The 18,563-nt window shown below is 40.0% G+C and overlaps 1 protein-coding gene across 4 annotated transcripts; it reads right to left on the bottom strand.

Annotated features, from left to right (window-relative positions):
• Nucleotides 1-624: 624 nt before the first annotated feature.
• Nucleotides 625-14,995, bottom strand: LOC146375238 (protein FAM161A). Of its 4 annotated transcripts, XM_084949216.1 has the most exons (7): nucleotides 13,867-14,995; nucleotides 8,065-8,192; nucleotides 6,236-6,427; nucleotides 5,310-5,581; nucleotides 4,585-4,644; nucleotides 3,680-3,829; nucleotides 625-1,653 (listed from the first exon to the last, which is right to left on the bottom strand). In XM_084949216.1, the coding sequence occupies exons 3-7, from the start codon at nucleotides 6,341-6,343 to the stop codon at nucleotides 765-767; spliced, it is 1,479 nt and encodes a 492-aa protein (XP_084805342.1). In that variant the 5' UTR covers nucleotides 6,344-6,427; nucleotides 8,065-8,192; nucleotides 13,867-14,995; the 3' UTR covers nucleotides 625-764. The 4 variants fall into 4 exon arrangements, with proteins under 4 accessions (XP_084805342.1, XP_084805344.1, XP_084805341.1 ...); XM_084949218.1 differs by lacking the exon at nucleotides 6,236-6,427; XM_084949215.1 differs by having other exon boundaries at nucleotides 6,236-8,192; nucleotides 14,870-14,995.
• Between the last annotated feature and the right edge of the window lie 3,568 nt (nucleotides 14,996-18,563).

Here is an 18,563-nt window from a genome sequence, read left to right as displayed (position 1 = left end):
TGTGTGTGTGTGTGTGATCCTGAATCAAAAGCTCCCAGTTTTGATTCAGGATCAGGAGACAGCCTGCTTTTAGACCAGGTTCAAAACTTTCCTTGTTGAGAAAGCTTATAGTTATGGCTGGATCAGGGGATTTTTGACTCCTGCCTAGTTATACTGCGATAGTCCTAGGCTACTAGAGCTTTCCCATGATGTGCTGCATGTTTCTTCTTCACTTACCTTTTTCACTGACTGTGTATTAATACACTTTTCATTGAATAATTAGTCATTATTAATCTCTGGCTCTTTTCCACACTGTCTTTTGTCCTGTCTCCATCACACCTAACTGGTTACAGCAAATGCAAAAGTTAAGTGGGAGTTTTTCCTTCCCACTGTCACCAGTGTTTGCTTAAAGGAGGACTCAGAGGGGGAATTTGATTGTGGGGTTTTCTCTGTATTACCGTTAAAGTCTTTACCTTACAATAAAAAGTGCCTTGATGCGACTGTGGTGGTTCTAAATATATAAACTGAAAAAAATGAAACAACCTGAAACAAGCAATAAATTATGACAGAAAACAATCAATGTATTTTTGATTGCAAAATATTCCACAAAAACAAAAACAAAAACAACACATCCTTGCACATGCATTTCTTTAACCGTGTTTTATTGTTTGATCAAGAGCAACTAGAAACCATGTTGACTTGCCTGCATTGTAAAACTAACTCAAAAACAGTGTAGATGTAGCTGCTCCTAGTCTCCCTTTTTGCTGTGAGTTTTAAACACTTTGTCACACACTGAGAACACCTTTGTTGCTGAGCAGAAGCTCTGGGCCACCCAGCTGTTGAGACAAGCAGATGTTGCAGCCGCTGGGGTCAGTGATGGGGGTCTCTCTCTCCTTCACCATCTCAATGGACAGCTGTATTTGCTTCTTCATTGGCTTGGAAGAAGGACTTCTTTGGGACCTGCAGGAGTCGAGAGAGGAGTCGGATTGGTGCATATCAAGCTCCAGGTCTGAGCTTTGATCACTTTGGCTCTCATTAGCTTCTCTTTCCATTGTGTAGAAGATTTGAGTGTGGGGACCATGGCTTGTGGTCATGGTGCCCTCTCTGTGTCTGGTGCCATAAATAGATGTGGGCATTGGCTTTGCCTTGAAGTTATGTCGCTCAATTCTCTCACCAAACTTTCCAAGCTCTGCCACAATCCTGGCCTCCTTCTTCCTCCTTTCTCTCTCCAAAAACTGAAAAGGCTGTGGTGAGAGTGCAGTAGAGGTCTGGGTGCTTGTAGCATCCATGTTCCTGTTATTGTTGGTGTTGCTTCTGCTTTGGTTTGACCGTTGACTATTGCGACGGCTGATAATTTCATAGAGAGGCAGGTGTATGTGTGCCGGAGCAGGTGACGCCCGGAACTTTTTCTGGCATTCTCGGAGCTCTTCCAACTCCTGCCTCAGCAGCGTGTTCTCCAGCTCAATCTCCGAACGTGTGCGCACTTTGTGCTTCTTCCTCTCCTCTTCTCTTAGCATCATCTGGAAAGGTTTGGGAACAGTGACTTTGGAGTTGGGCAGAATTCTGGCACCAGTTTGATCGGACACTCTTGCCTGCGGTTTCGGACAGGAGGTATTGGGCTGGAACCGAAACCGGTTCTGGCTCGTCATCCTCTCTGGGCTCAGCAGCACGTCTCTGAGGGAAAAAACAGGAGAATAAAATGTGATAGTGAGATCTGTTCATCAGTAATATGTTGATTTAACCACTGAACTTGTGTAGATGTTGCATGCAGGGTATAAGTGAGAACACAAATATCTGAGGTCACTAATGCTTGATTAAGCCCATATGTAAATTTATTATGATTATTACTATTTTAAATTTCCTTGTGCTTTTTTATTGTTTGTGGGTTTTTCTTTCCTTCTTTATTCTTTTATTTGTATGGATATTTTTTAATTAGTGTATAGCATCAACTCAATTAAACCTCTGTGATTTGGTCTCATAAGCAGCAGGTTTTATGTGCTTTGGCTTTAATGAAATTAACAACAGGTGCACTATCATGGTCTCCGAGTCATTGACCCAGGGTTTCGACTTTTATGTATTCACGGTGTATTCTTTTGGATTTGTGATGGTAATTGTGGTCAAGCCTGTCTATTTTGTGTCCTATGTATTGTATTATTGGCGTTCTTCATTTGTCATCTTGCCTTCCAGTTTTTGGTTTCTCTTCAGATGATAATTCCTTTCTGTGTCCGGTCCGTCCAAGTCTTGTCTCTGTTTTGTCTTCTGTCTGTGTCTAGCTTGAGTATCTTTGTCTGGGTCTCAGTGTCAATCATGCCTCCATTTTTATCTCCTGTCCCTGTCAGTTCTCATGTCTTAGTCTGTCTCTCTTTGTTTCTTTACCTTTCTGTCTCAAAGTCAAGCCTGTGATTCAGTTCCAGTGTTCTGTTACTTCCTCTTCTATTTTCGTAGCTTAAGGGAAAACTGTTTTGCTTTCCTTGTCTCATTTGTCTGTGATTAGTATCAGCTGTATTCCCACTGGTGGCCAGTTCCCTCGTCTCTCTCAAACTGTATGTGCTGTGTCCCATGGTCCCTCGTTACAGCTTAGTCTGTGATTTCCTGGTAGTGATGGTGAGTTGAAGCCCCGTGAATGTGTCGAATCTTTCGTTCAACAGCTCATTTGGAACAGCCCAGTCATTCCCCACTTGTTATAGACAACAGTGCTGTGGAGGTGGTCAGCAGCATCAAGTTTGTTGGGTTAGAGATAACTGACAGCCTGGACTGGTCACTTAATACAGCATCACTAGGTAAACGGGCTCAGCAGCGTCTGCACTTCAGATGAGGAGAGCACATCTTCCTGAGGCACAGTTGAGAGCGCGCTGACCAGCTATATCTCCATCTGGTTTGGCAGCTACAGGGCCCCAGTGAAGAAATCGAGAGTGGTGAGGACTGCTGAGAAGATCATTGGGACGTCTCAGCAGAACCTGTAACATCATCAAAGACTCCGTCCGCGCCCATCACCCCATCCTTGCTCCCCTCTGGCAAGAGGTTTTGCAGCATCAGGTCTAGGACAGTCAGATTCTGCAACAGGTTCACTCCCAATGCCATCAGACTCTTGAACTGATAGCTACTCCTCTATGCTGTACCACCACCCTCCACCCCCCAAACATATATGCACAATGTGACTGTATATTTAGGGCAGTTTTTCCTAATATTCTTTACAGGTTTTCTCCCGTTTTCTAATAATGAATATAGACAAATTCCTCCTGTATTCACATACGTGTACAAATCTGAGATTATTTTCATACCTTTGGATTTATTTATCATTTATATTGTACAGTCAGATGGCGAGTACATGCACTGAAATTTCATGCTGATCTGCACTAATAGGTGTATATTCTTAACAACAATAAAGCAGCTATACTATTCTAGGCTTCATGAGGATGGCCTGAGGGCATGATGTCCTCTTTTGGGCCCTGTGCTCACTGCTCAGCACAGTGGAGCCCAACAATGCCCAGCCTAATGTGACAAGAGTATACAGGCAGTTCCTAGGGGATGAAGGAACTAATAGCGTTGACTGGCCCTAAAGCTAAGAATTACACATGATGCTCAGAGTGCTCAGAGTAAGAGATTTTCAGCTAAATTAGTTTCCCTGTATCTTTTTCCACTCTCTTCCAGTATCCAATGAAGACTCAGCAGTGCTGTGAATTAATACTTCATTACCAACCTCTCAAAAATCTGCTCCTGGCTGGGAGTCCAGTCGAGCTCCCCAATGCTGTCCTCTCCACAGAGCTCCGACTGGTCCGAGCCACTTGATGACTCCTGGAAGTCCAGCTCCTCCTGGGAATCGATCCTCTGGAGTCTCCTGGCAGGGCCACTAGGTCAGACATTAACATTCTCAGTCAAATTAACAATGAATGTATATGCCAAACACTTGTAAACTGTCAGTGAAGATTTCAGAAGAATGAGAAGTAAAGTGGTGGGTCAGTGGCAGCATTTGGGAAGAGAAATAACGGTGATGGGGTGTAAGAAACAAAAGCAAACAGGTTACAGGTGTGCAAATGCATGGCAGGAAGGCAGTGTTTGGGCATGTGGTCCCACTCCTGAGTCTTAAATAAATTCCAATTTTTCACATATTCTCTAAAAAATAAAGCTCTTACATTATTAAATATTTGTAGCACAACACAAAGCACAACTCCCAGTAAGAAAAACATACAATTTCCTATCCATTAAACATGCTTTAAGGGAATCTTTTTCTTTTTCTTTTCACTTTAAATGTCACAGTTCAAAAATGTGTGACTTTTGACATTTAAAGTTTGGAAACAGAGTTCTTGCTACTGCGTCAAAATTCTGTTTGAATTTCCTTTCAAAAGGTCCCTGACTCAACAGGAAACAGGGAAAATGAGAAAACGGATTACGTGTGTGAGTTTCTGATTTAGTCCACTAAGCCTTAATTATTTGAATAATGTCTGTATCATCCTTCAGAGATATTATTATTGTTGTTGTTTTGTAATAAATGTTGCTTTTGAATAGTTATCGAATTCTTTTGGAAACAACATGTATATGAGAGCACGCTAGGCACTCATCTTTGTTCGTACTGTAGTGGCCCAGGACCCACTACAGTTCACTTACAAGGGGGATGTTGGGGTGGAGGATGACATCCTGCACTTCCTACACAGAGCCAACTCACACCTGGACAAGGGAAAAGGCACGGTCAGGATCCTGTTTCTTGAATTTTCCAGTGCCTTCAATGCAATCCTGTCTGCTCCTGGAGAAACTAAACAGGATGCAGGTGGACCCCTGCCTGGTTGCTTGGATCTCCGACTACCGAACGTCAGGCTGAAGGACATCACGTCTGATACTGTGGTCAGCAGCACAGGAGCACCACAGGCAACTGTGCTGCTGATACTGTGGTCAGCAGCACAGGAGCACCACAGGCAACTGTGCTGTCCCTCAAATGTGCAATCCTATTTATCCATGTTATATATTCTGTATTTATACATGTGTATATATGGTGTATTTATGCTTATATCCTTACTCTCATTCCCCTTATTGTATCTGTAACATGCAACTTCTGTCGGTGCTGTGCTACTGGAAACTGAATTTCCCGGAGGAAACCATCCGAGGAATTAATAAAGTTTCATCTAATCTAATCTAATCTAATCTAATCTAATCTAATCTAATCTAATCTAATCTAACCTTATTTTAGGCAGATTTGATTTAACACCTGATGGCTGTTGACTTTATAGATAAAAAACTAAACCATACAATTATTTAAGCTATAGTTACTGGGGTCTTTATGTTTCCATTTCTCTATTATGTCAAGGTTTAAGTGTGAGTCATAGAGCGTATCCAACCTGAGGAGCTGCCTGGCCTCTTTGTTTCTTCCCAGACATGCGTCATCGCCCCCTCCATGCCTTTCCTTGCCTTGACTGATGTACATCCTCTCCAACTCAGCCATGTTCCTCAGGTGATTGCTCTTCAGCTCCTCCAGCCTCCTGTAGTACTCCTGGTTGGAGAAGTAAACATGCTGCTCCCTCTGCAGGCCAAAGATTTCCAGTGACAGAGAGCTGCGAATGCCTCTCCCGTCTTTTCCTTCCTCACTGCACTCCGAGTCCAGGTCACATTCCTGACAGGTTAGAAGTTGCCAAGATTATAAAACATTGCGAATGAATTCAGTGCAATAGATTTACTTTTAGTGCTTTGAGTGAATGCACATTATTTTTTCAACCTTTTCTATATTGGCTTCTATTAAGAGGAACATTACACAAGCCATTAACAAGTCATTGCAGCACCAAAAGCAGGTTTAGTATGCAATGCATGTATACAACCTTCATCTACCTGTGGCTGAACTGCAAAGATCTTGCATTCATGGGGTTAGAGTGTGCATAAAAAATTTAACTTCATAAGGGTATTTCCATTTTTATTTTTACACACCTTATGTAGTTGTAATCAGAAACAATAGAAACTGCAGCAACTGTCTGTTGCACTCAGACTTCTTTCATCTAGCTGTGAAACCGCTGAAGTAGTGTATTTTATACTAATGTTTTATGCTCTGCATGCAATGCCTCAAATAAAAGATTTTCAGCGCAACATTGAGGAAGGATGTGGGAACTAGTACAGTCAGGGGATTTCCTTCTGTTCACACATAACCATAAGTGCACAACTAAGTGCACAACTTCATAATTCATAATTCTATCTAACTTTGAATGTACATATACATACACATATTGAAAACAGATTTAAACAGACTTTATTATCTTTAAACCTTTAGCTTCCTTACCTCACTGATACAGTCCTCATCCTTGTCAAAATAATGATCTCTTTCCCCTCCATACAGAGCCACTAATTCCTTGTTTCCCAGAGAGGGTGATCGGTACATAGCTTCCATCCTTTTCCTTATTTTATCCCAAATTCACAGCCAGAAGCAAACCTTCTGCACGTCCTCTGTCACCTCACTCAGCACACTGACCTCCTAGGAAAATAGTTTTACTTCGAGTAGGAAGATTAACACATTGTTACCGCCTCGTTCTAACAGACGAACACAGACTGAGAGCCTTATCTTCTTACCATCAGGAGGAATCACGGCTTCATGGCCAGATGGTTCAGATGGTCCAGATGGTTCAGTGGCTTTTCACTTGAACACATGATTCATCGAAGTCCGATTGATGTGGACGCTCCCAATCTGATTTACAGATTAGCTTTCTTAAATACAGCGCAAGTGCTCCATCTGTTGTAGTGTGCAACAAGTCTGCAGGAGCAGACTTGTTGAATTGCTGATGATCAGCTGTATATATATATATTATTATATTATTATATATATATTTACTGGTGACTGGGGTTGGGCTATACCTACAGTGTCACACAGTAAATACTGTTGTCATAATTGCAAAAACATTTAGGTTTATTTTTGGAGTAGATATATTTCTTTGTGTTTTCTCCACTAATCTATAAATCAGCTTTGTTTGTTGCCTGTTTATCGCATTTACGTCACAACTTTGGTAAAAATGTTGCTCTTGTTTGTCAGAAGCACTTTTTTTTCCCAAACTAGTGGCTGTGGATTAAAATGAGCATAAAGTTTGGAGAGAAGCTTAGACAAATATGTGGTCCTAAAATTCATATTGCATCATAACAATGAATAGTATTTTTAATATTTTAAATATAGAATAGGTTTGATGCTCTTTGTGAATGTACACAGCTGATTTCAACAACATGCAAGCAGATGTTTCATGAGTTGTCCTGGCTGATTATCGTCCGTGACAGGATACTGCCTAGACTGTCTTTATACTACAGAGTATACAGTTGGTCTGAAGGTGAAATTCAGTGAATGAATCTAAGCATTGATGTAACCCAGCTCTGACCATGAGCACCAGAGTCACTGTGCACTAGTCCAACACGATGTTCCTGACTGTAAATCTGTCACAGTACAGCAACATGTTTACCCCGAACTAAACAACAAAAACGTTACTCCCTTTGTGCCTTTTCCTCTTATTTTCAACCAACCTTTAAATAATACAGTCATTATCTGGCTAAATAAACATTTGATTTTATCTATTTCAGTAGCATTCTACTCAAAATTAGTGCTTCATATTTATTGAGGACAAAGAATCGGTTTTTTTGAGTGTGTCGGGTGGATCAACTTACCCCTCACATGAGGCAAGAAGGCTAAGGTTGAGTATCATATTTCTTTAGCTACAGTTCATCTCACGTTAAATATAAAGCATCTCACCCCTACAGGAAAAACCAGTTCCCTGCTGTTAACTGTTGCTTATCTACAGTGCAGCAAAGCATAGACTATTATGCAGAGATACAAAAGTTAACACAGCTTGAAACGTGACTAATGCTCCATAATGATTCAAAGAGTGTAAACTATAAACTGCTTTATTATCCTGTGGCAGCTTGTGGATGAGACCATGGAGAGGTCAAGCACAGAAAATGTGGAATTAATCTTGGTTAGTGAATCTGAGAAAAATTATTTTCACCTCAAATACCACATACAGAAACTCAGAGTCTAATATCTACTAGTTTGGGACAAGTTAGGTGAAGGTTGACTTTGATTCAGTTCAGACTTTCAGGATTTGACAGGTGAAGCTGGAGAGGAAGGACACCTACCGCAGCCAACTGTGGTAATCCGTTTACTCAGGTTTCTCAGCGCTGTCGTTACAAGACTTCACCTCGTGCTACAAAAACTCTCCCCATCTGTCGCCTGTCTCTTTCCATTTCTTCCTCTGTTTGTTTACCTAAGACCCACAGACAGAGCAGAGATGTGATGAAAACCACATGATGATAGTCATGTCATGAAAGTCTATATTTAATAGACAGTTAAGGGCAATTGTTTCCAACCTGGATTTTTTTCTTATCATGTCTTAAAATCAGCAAACTCTCCTTCCTCGCCCTACACACACTCTCTTTAAAGAAACAGTTTCCAGTGTTTTAACAAAGAAAAACATAATTTCTTTCTTTCCATAACATTTGTTGCCTTTGACTTACAGTGCAGTTTTTGTGTAATCTGGCATACAAATCAACTCCATATGCCACATCACATGAGGCTTTCTTTTGATTCTCTTTCTTAAGAACACCCACTTCTTCTTTTTCCAACTAAATAAATGTGAACAAATTGTTGGTGTTTTTTGCAACAGGCTGCTTGTAACAAAGTGCATGAAGACTCAATTTAGAGCTGGTTCTTTGCTAAGCTGAGTTTAAAGTAAAACTTTGGGGTTAGGAGTTTGGCAATTAGTTTTTGTGTTTTTTAAATGAATCTCTCATTTTGTCATGGAAAATATTAGATTCACTATTTGGTGGGAATTATTAGGAAACTGGGCACTATGATGTTGCATTTCTTGCATTTCACTGGCCACTTAATTAAGTGTTAACCTTGGTAGTACCAAGTTGGATCCTTTTACGTTTAGAACTTCCTCAATTCTTCATGGCACAGATTTAAGAAGGTGCTGGAAGCAGTCATCTGAGATTTTGGTCCATAATGACGTCACACAGTTCCTGCAGACCTATCAGCTGCACATCCATCTTAAATGTGCTCTATGTTGGAGTGAGATCCAGTGACTATAGCAGCTATTTGGATTCCTCACTGAAGTGCCTCGTAAGGATTTGACATTTTTCAGCTCCTGTTGCTGTTGGGACATGATAGCGTCATGTGCTAATGGGTGAGCACAGAGTATCAAATGTAATATAAGAATACTGAAAATATCTCTTCATTTGAACAGCAGATTACTAAAGTACTTACTGAAGATTACTAAAGGTGAACAAATTTACTACTCTCTCTCACTCGTTTTTCTGAACAACAGCATTCACAGTTTCAAGCTAAGCTACCAGAAAGTGAAGAGCTTGTGGAAATGCACAAAGCTCCAGATTCTTAGTCATCTATCTTACTCCCTCCATCGTGACTCAATCTCAGTCATCCAAGACAGCTCTTCAATAATATGGTGGGATAAAACATAGGTGCCAGCCAAATTACAAAGGTCCTATCTGCTCATAATTTCTTAGATAACTTTCCAGAAGCACTTTACCAAAAAATATTTTTTTTAATTATTATTATTATTTTTTAAACCCTGCGTTTGTTTGTTTAAAATCACTATCCTTTCAGCTTGTTCATGGACAAAAGTGTCCACCAACAGATTAGGTCTGTAATTTTTATTGTTTTGAAGTTTTCTTTCTATTTTTTCTGTATGATGTTTTTAACTAACATCAGTTCTTTTCTTAAATGTAAAATAGTCATTAATTTTTTATATTTTTAAGCATTAAAACACCAGTTTGTTTGTACAATGTACTTGTTGGAAGACAACAAGAATAGAAGATTCCCACTCCTGTGAAGTGGTTTCCACAGGGCAAAGGCATTTAAACGGTTTCAATTGGCCAAGAGGAACAACTGGATGTATAGAGTATATTACTGATATATTTAAGGAGCTGAAGTTAAAAAATTTAAAATTCTGAAAAAAAATTGAGACCCTTGGGAAGTTTCATTCCATATGCATTAACACAGCAAAAATGATCAAAGAAAAGAAAGTGAAGTGGCCACAAATGGCCAGCATAGAGAGTTATTAAATGTCAAATGATTATTCTGGTCGTGTACAGGCTGTAACTTTTGAGCAGGCATTCAGTTTTGATAAGCAGTCTTTTTTTTTAATCATCTGTGGAACTTTTCCCATCTTAAATATATACTGCCTCTGATAAGTACACATGCTTTTATTTCATCACACACTGATTATTGTAATTCATTATTCCGTTGCCCCCAAAAGGTTGATTCTGTTCATCTGGACGCAGCGTTTTGAGTGGGAGATACGTTTCGTCACTCATCCAAGTGACTTCTTCACTCTTAGCTCACTGCCTGTTTCCCCACCTTATAAAGGTTTATAAGGTTGAGGGAACCTGCAGCCAGCACGTGCAATCAGACTTGTGATCTGAATGCGCTGTTGCACCTGCTTTTCCAGGATTACCTCTAAAATCTATAGTATCCTCTTTATCAGAGTTTATGTCATGGTCCAGAGTCTAGTGGCTCCGTGTTTTGTTTTGTTTTGTTGTATTTATTATTAATATGCTTCATTTTAGTTAGTTTATGGTTATATACAGTGATTTGTAGTTCTTAGGTTTTGTTCCTGTGCCTCCCATGTTTAGTGTGGCATGTCTCCAGTGTAGGTTTCATTCTGTCTTCATGTTTATTCATCTGTTTCTGCTCCCTCTGTTCCTCATATCAGTGTCAAGTCTGTATCTTTGTGAATGACTCTTGGTTCCTGTTTTACTTCGACAGTCTGTTTTACTTTACTGTTTTAAGTTTTGCTTCCCCTTTGTTTCGTCATGTCATATTAGGTTCAGCTGTGTCTCCCTCCTGTTGCGTATTCCCTTGTTACCCTCTGTGTATAAGTTGTGTGTGTTTTTTCTTTGTTCCTCACGTGTTTCCAGGTTCCTAGTTTTCAAGTAGTCTGTAGTTTTTAGTTTATCCCAGTTTAGGTTTTTGTTAGTTATCTCAGTCACCCTTTGCCTTTTGTTTTGTAGTATTTTGTGCAGCCAAGAATAAAGGCTCGCTTTTTGTTAAACTTTTACCTCCATCTCTCAGTTGTCTGCATTTGGGTCCACCTCATTCTTTCCATACGTTGTGCATATTGTGGCAGTTTATCTGTTCATTTCTTCATATAAATTTGTGTTATTTGTGTTATTTCAGTTATTATATTACAAATGGTGAGTATATGTATATAGAAATGCACAGTGTATTTCCAAAGCCTGTAAGAAAAACAAACATACAGCACCTGAAACACAAAATTTCAAAAATGCAAAGATACATAAATCAACAATCTTCTTGTTGTGTGTGTGTGTGTGTGTGTGTGTGTGTGTGTGTGTGTGTGTGTGTGTGTGTGTGCGTGTGTCTGTCAGTGAGAGAGAGATAGAAAAATGTACTACTAATGTACTAATAACGCTCCCCAGGATGGATCCAGGAGAACTGGGCCATGTTGTTTATTCCAAATTCTGATCCTACCATCTAGATATTGTGGCAGAAATAAAGACTCATCAGGTAACAATTTTCTAGTATTCTGTTTTCCAATTTTGGTGAGACAGTGCGAACTGCAGCCTCAGTTTCCTGTTTGTAGCTGACAGGAGTGGCAGCTGGTGTGGTCTGTTGCTGTAGATATTCTGCTTCAAGGATTGTACATTCACAGATGCTTTTCAGCATTCATTGGTCATAATAAGTGGTTATTTGTGTTACTATTGCCTTCCTATTGAAACAATGTAGCCAACAATCTGACCTCTGACATCTACAAGCCATTTTCTGCTGCTAACTGGGTATGTTCTATTTTTCAGATTATTCACACTACTTCAGTCTCTTAAATCACCTTTCTTCACCATTAGGGGGAGTTTCTGCCATGTGTCTCATTAGAAATGAGTTGAACGAACGTACCTAACAAAGTGGACTGAGTGTAAATATTTTAGAAGCAAAGGAAACCTTACATCACGAGTGCCAAACTCCAGGCCTCGAGGGCCGGTGTCCGGCAGGTTTTAGATATCACCCTGGGTCAACACACCTGAATCAAATGATTAGTTCATTACCAGCCTCTGGAGGACTTCAAGACATGTTGAGGAGGTAATTTGGCCTTTTAAATCAGCTGTGTTGGATCAAGGACACATCTAAAACCTGCAGGACACCGGCCCTAGAGGCCTGGAGTTCGACACCTGTGCCTTACATCAAAGTCTGTGAGAGACAAAGACAAAGAAGCTGCACTGATGTCATTTGTCCACGAGGTGGCGGTGTTGCACTTTTTACTTTTGTTATAACTGTGAGCCGTTTTTACTAAAACAAAAACATGTTTTTGAACTGAAATACAGAACATATTTGTGGTGATTTGGTATTTTTACTGCCACTTTTCCATTTTCTTTTTTTTTTACATTATTTTTATTATTATTTTACCCTCACATTGTGCTTACTAGTCTTACATTTTGTTTTTTGTTCCCTCCCGGAGTTCTTGGAAAAGTTTGCCCTCAAAGGTGTACCATGAGTTTTCCTGTGAATGCTCTCAAGGTACAAATTGTCCTTTGTGTGAGAGAGGAAGGTGAGTCAAGACTGTTTATTTGTGTACCAGATTTTGGCATGACAAACACTGACCGGTGTGCTGCACAACGTCAGACACAAGTTCCAGCATTAAAAAAGAAAAAGAATAAAGAGCGCTGAAGATTTACAGGTGTGATTAATATCATGCAGGAAAGATGGGCTTTAAATTGGAGATAACCTGAAATTTCCAATGAGATGCCAGCGCCAAAAGCTGCTGCTCACCTGACCTAAGCAGATGTGTAAGAGCGAAGTTAGTCCATTAAAGCATTCAGAACTAACAAAAAACCATATTACGCCTTATTACTTAAATAATTTTCTATTTTTCCTGTAACAAAGTTATGAAAATTCACAGATTTCTCACATAATGGAGCATTTTTGTACGCCTGCTGTATATGTGTGTATATGTATGTGTGTGTCTGGTTTTTCCAGTGCTGGCATGGGATGAATAGTGGCAGTGTTCACTCAGAGTGGGGCTGAGTAAACAGTCATCACAAGCTTGGCTCTCTCCTCCGTCACACAGAGCAGAGTGGCTGTGCCACAATCCTACTCTGCATGGTTTACTGAAACACCTGACATCAGGCAGTTCTCCCAGGATTACATTTTGTAGCACTTCTGAAATGATGCAAAGGTTTAACCACATTATGACTTCTTTGAAAAAAGATTCTTTGTCATAATTTCACAAATTTGTCTGCAAGAACACGCTGAAGAATAAAGGTTAGTAAAAATGAATATAACTAGTGTAAGGTTTTAGCAAATGTTGGATTATTTTTTTGTCAACACCAGCATTTTTTTTTAATCTTATAACCCTCCACCCCCATTTGTACCCATGTTTTTACACAGTTAATGCTTTCTTTTCTTTGTGACTGAACTCATAAAGAAGAGAAGACATAAGAGAGGTGAGTTAAGTGACGTTGATCAAAACATGACTGTTGGTGTCAGGTGGGCTGGTCTGGGTGGTCTGTTTATTACAACCAAAATATGTAGAAGAGCATCTCTGAATGCTCAACACTTCAAATTTTGAAGCAGAATATCACTCCAAGTGCCGTTCCTGACAACTAAGAACAGGAAACTGAGGCTACAGTTCACCAAAACTGGACAATAGAATATTGGTAAAACATCCCTGCATCTAGCAGCCGGCAAATCTGCAGCAGCTGCATGATGCTATCGTGTCAATATGGATCAAAAAAGACGTCCAAACTGCTACTAGCAAAGTGTATCTAATAAAGTGACCAGACTTTATATGATACGTGTTGTGGTTCATACAGCTGAAGTCTGAAGCTTTGTCAGGACTCAAAATGGGGATTTGAGGGTCATAAATCAAAACATAAAGTTAGAAATAACAAGGGAAGAAAGCCTCTTACTCTTCATTTCTTCTTCTTCTTCTTCTTCCTGTTCACTTTAGGGCTCACTACGGTAGATCATCTGTCTCCATCTCAGCCTATAACTAGCATCCTCTTCTGTCACACCTCCTCGTCTGCCCGGTAGCTCCATATTCAGCGTCCTTTGTCCAATATGTCCATCAAGCCTCCTCTGCACATGTCCAAACCATCGCAGCCTCGACCCTTGCTCAAGTTGAGCTATCCCTCTGATGTACTCATTTTTGACCTTGTTCATCCTGGTCACTCTCACTCTCAATTAATATATGGACATCTTGAGCTCGGCCTCCTGCCTTTTTATCAGTGCCACTGGCTCTGAAGCCATTCATCACTACCTCTTACAAAGTTTCACTTTCACTTCTGGTGCAGTCTGTAGTCTGTCACAAGTTAAGCATTTGATAAACAAAACTCTGGTGAATGAAACATAAATTCATTAAAAAATCATTCTAATGCTTGTCATTTTCTTCTGGATCTGAATAAACCTCTTAGCTGTTTAAAATTCCTCTGTGCAGGAAAAAGTAAACCTTGTATGTGTGGGTTTACCAGTCTCTTTCAATGTTTTCTGAATTATCTAGATGTTCTTTTCATTTTCCTTTTTCAAACAGCTGCCATAGTTACAGCACCTATCATGCCTCTGACGATACTGAAGCTTAAAAATAAGGCCCTACTTGTTTGTTTTATAAATCTTGAGTCCCAAATACAGAACAAATTATGATCACACTAGCCATTTTCATTCAAAAATACTTTCTGAACCATTTCCAAATCCAAAACAAGGCCTCTTGGGAGTTTCCCTTTTCTTTTTTTCTGTGCACACATTTACGGTAAAGACCACCAGCCGAAGCTTTCATAGTGAAGCAGCACAACCGCAACCTATCTCCATGAGGTTTGTGTTTCTGAAGAAATCCACGCCCTTGCCTGAAATATGTCCCCCAACCCCCCACAGCTGGAGCAAAAATTTACATCTGATTACAGAGGTGCAAACACTCACTCGTGATGCCAGTACACCGTAAATCCTCATGAGTACAGACAGAACAATTTAAGTCCTCTACGGGAACAAACACTGACGTGGAGCGACACTCAGGACTGGAGTGTTTCTCTTGTCTGCTATGCTAACCTCCCACTTCCCTCTCCCCTGCAGCACTTTACGGCTTGTTTGTGTTTGAGAGGAACACTCCACCCTCTCAACAACAAGCCCTGCTCATTAACTTCCTGAAACAACTCACTGTGCTATGAAGCCCATGCATGCAGTGGGAGCCTGATTGCAGTCTAAATGGGAGATTCAGAAATAAATGGCTACAATGTTTAAAATAAGGTGAAAAGTCACAAAGTGTTTTTTTCCTCTTGAAATCTTATGTGAACAAACAAGGGATGTATAATATTTTTTCAAGTTGAGATAAAAAAAAAAATAGATAAAAATTCCTTTTCTCATATGGTACGCAGTAGTGTGTGGGTGTAATGTTTGAATTTCTACATAATTTTGGCTGCTTATTATACAACTATGTAGCATAATTGATGCCTATCTATCCATAACCACTTGTGTGGCTATAGTCTATCATAGCTAACATTTGGCTGGAGGTGAGGTATAGTGTCGTTACATATTATGCAAATGAGACACTTGAAGAACCAGAAAACCAGCTGGGAAGAATTTTTGAGTATACAGGGAGTGCAGAATTATTAGGCAAGTTGTATTTTTGAGGAATAATTTTATTATTGAACAACAACCATGTTCTCAATGAACCCAAAAAACTCATTAATATCAAAGCTGAATGTTTTTGGAAGTAGTTTTTAGTTTTAGCTATTTTAGGGGGATATCTGTGTGTGCAGGTGACTATTACTGTGCATAATTATTAGGCAACTTAACAAAAAACAAATATATACCCATTTCAATTATTTATTTTTACCAGTGACACCAATATAACATCTCCACATTCACAAATATACATTTCTGACATTCAAAAACAAAACAAAAACAAATCAGCGACCAATATAGCCACCTTTCTTTGCAAGGACACTCAAAAGCCTGCCATCCATGGATTCTGTCAGTGTTTTGATCTGTTCACCATCAACATTGCGTGCAGCAGCAACCACAGCCTCCCAGACACTGTTCAGAGAGGTGTACTGTTTTCCCTCCTTGTAAATCTCACATTTGATGATGGACCACAGGTTCTCAATGGGGTTCAGATCAGGTGAACAAGGAGGCCATGTCATTAGTTTTTCTTCTTTTATACCCTTTCTTGCCAGCCACGCTGTGGAGTACTTGGACGCGTGTGATGGAGCATTGTCCTGCATGAAAATCATGTTTTTCTTGAAGGATGCAGACTTCTTCCTGTACCACTGCTTGAAGAAGGTGTCTTCCAGAAACTGGCAGTAGGACTGGGAGTTGAGCTTGACTCCATCCTCAACCCGAAAAGGCCCCACAAGCTCATCTTTGATGATACCAGCCCAAACCAGTACTCCACCTCCACCTTGCTGGCGTCTGAGTCGGACTGGAGCTCTCTGCCCTTTACCAATCCAGCCACGGGCCCATCCATCTGGCCCATCAAGACTCACTCTCATTTCATCAGTCCATAAAACCTTAGAAAAACCAGTCTTGAGATATTTCTTGGCCCAGTCTTGACGTTTCAGCTTGTGTGTCTTGTTCAGTGGTGGTCGTCTTTCAGCCTTTCTTACCTTGGCCATGTCTCTGAGTTTTGCACTCCACTCCACTCCAGTGATGTTGCAGCTCTGAAATATGGCCAAACTGGTGGCAAGTGGCATCTTGGCAGCTGCACGCTTGACTTTTCTCAGTTCATGGGCAGTTATTTTGCGCCTTGGTTTTTCCACACGCTTCTTGCGACCCTGTTGACTATTTTGAATGAAACGCTTGATTGTTCGATGATCACGCTTCAGAAGCTTTGCAATTTTGAGACTGCTGCATCCCTCTGCAAGATATCTCACTATTTTTGACTTTTCTGAGCCCGTCAAGTCCTTCTTTTGACCCATTTTGCCAAAGGAAAGGACGTTGCCTAATAATTATGCATACCTGATATAGGGTGTTGATGTCATTAGACCACACCCCTTCTCATTACAGAGATGCACATCACCTAATATGCTTAATAAAATATGCTTTCGAGCCTATACAGCTTGGAGTAAGACAACATGCATGAAGAGGATGATGTGGACAAAATACTAATTTGCCTAATAATTCTGCACTCCCTGTACAGATGCTCTGTTGGGAGTTATGGGCTAGGGTTAGGGTTAGCAATATAATGAGCAACAAGACAATACAAAATATCAGAAAGAAGGTCTGACCTCTTCAAGGCTTTATCCCTCTGGCTTTCAGGGTCCTGAAATATTAATTCCAAATTTCCTCACAAATCTTGTAAAAACTGCACGACAGATCTCAAACAACAACCATAGCTAACTATGACCGGTTAATCCACATGTTTTAGCAAAGCTTTTCTGGCAGTTGTCTCAAAACTGTGGGACTAGTTCAGCACTAAAAATACAGACTCTTTTTCCTTTTGTCAGTGTGATTAAATATGCAAATCTGCCTATTGTTCAAAGCTTCCACTATACAACAGCAGATACAAGACAGATTCATTAAGCTATGAGTCAGCCACCAAGAGGTACTTTATTTTTATTCATCTGGGATAAAACTTCTAAACACAGTACACCAAATACAGTAAGGAGTACAGAACACAATGACTGGGGATAAAAATTTCTGGTATCTGTTTTCTTGTTGATTTTATTGATATTGACAGGCTCAGCTCAAAACTGGAGAAGCAAAAGAGAATGGATGACTGAGGGATGCTGGATCAAAAAAAGAGGGGGGGGGGGGATAACATTTTTACAAAAATCACAAGGGCAGTTAAGTGGACTTTGTTTTTCCTGTCACTTAAGTTACACTCAGTTAAGGTCATTATGATTCAAGAGGCTAAAAGTTAATCCAACATGAAAGCGCAAAAAACTGCAGTTCCTGTGGATGCCACTTAAGGCTCACTCCAAAAGCAAGTAAATCTCCACAGTCCCCAGTATTAAAATTAGAGAGGGACCGATCCGATATTACCTATCGGTATCGGTCCGATACTGACCTAAAAGATGAAACCAGTGGCTAAACAACAGCAGCACGTTTAAGCTTGATAAGCTGTTGTTAGAATGTATTTAATATTACTTTCTACACCAGGATCCTTTTCTACTTAGCTGACAGCTGGTAACTGTGCAGGGGCGGATCTAGCAAAGTTATGCAGGGGGGCAAGTGGGGCATTAACAGGGAAAGGTGGGCACAAAGAAATACTTTTCCTTCTTATTCTCATTTAAAATGTCTAGCTTTTATTAAATAATTATCTGAATCTTACACCCAAAATTTTAATCTGATGTAAAATGTATAGAAGTCCATTACTGTATATAGTAACTATTACGTCTAATATACCCTAGTAAGCTATAGTACTTTTTCCTTTGGGGAAGATACCATCTGTGCAGTCTGCACTTCTGTTGAAGAAAGATGTTGAATCTATTTAATTATTGTGGAAAAATAATTGATTTCTGTGCATTTCTTTTACACGTGCATTAAATTAAAGTTGATTACCTCGATTAAGCATCATGAGGCAGAGGGTGGGGGGTGGTTCCCTATTTTTTTCTGCTGGGAGTTGACAACCCTGTTAGTTAGGTTGCTTAATATTTCCGCTAAGTACTCTTTAAAA

Source organism: Perissodus microlepis, chromosome 13, assembly GCF_051167445.1.
Source record: "Perissodus microlepis isolate ML-2025 ecotype Zambia chromosome 13, ASM5116744v1, whole genome shotgun sequence".
NCBI classification, from domain to species: Eukaryota; Metazoa; Chordata; class Actinopteri; order Cichliformes; family Cichlidae; genus Perissodus; species Perissodus microlepis.
Note: the sequence above shows the minus strand (reverse complement) of the source record. Positions and strands in the feature narration are given on the sequence as shown.

What these genes read in the sequence shown, in the direction of transcription:
- LOC146375238 (XM_084949216.1), bottom strand. Translation starts at nt 6,343, where the DNA reads ATGGAAGCTATGTACCGATCACCCTCTCTGGGAAACAAGGAATTAGTG. An exon ending in GAGGCCAGGCAGCTCCTCAG is followed by an intron (nt 4,645 to 5,309) that starts GTTGGATACGCT and finishes TCCCTTGTCCAG; the next exon opens with GTGTGAGTTGGCTCTGTGTA. An exon ending in TCCACCCCAACATCCCCCTT is followed by an intron (nt 3,830 to 4,584) that starts GTAAGTGAACTG and finishes TGTCTGACCTAG; the next exon opens with TGGCCCTGCCAGGAGACTCC.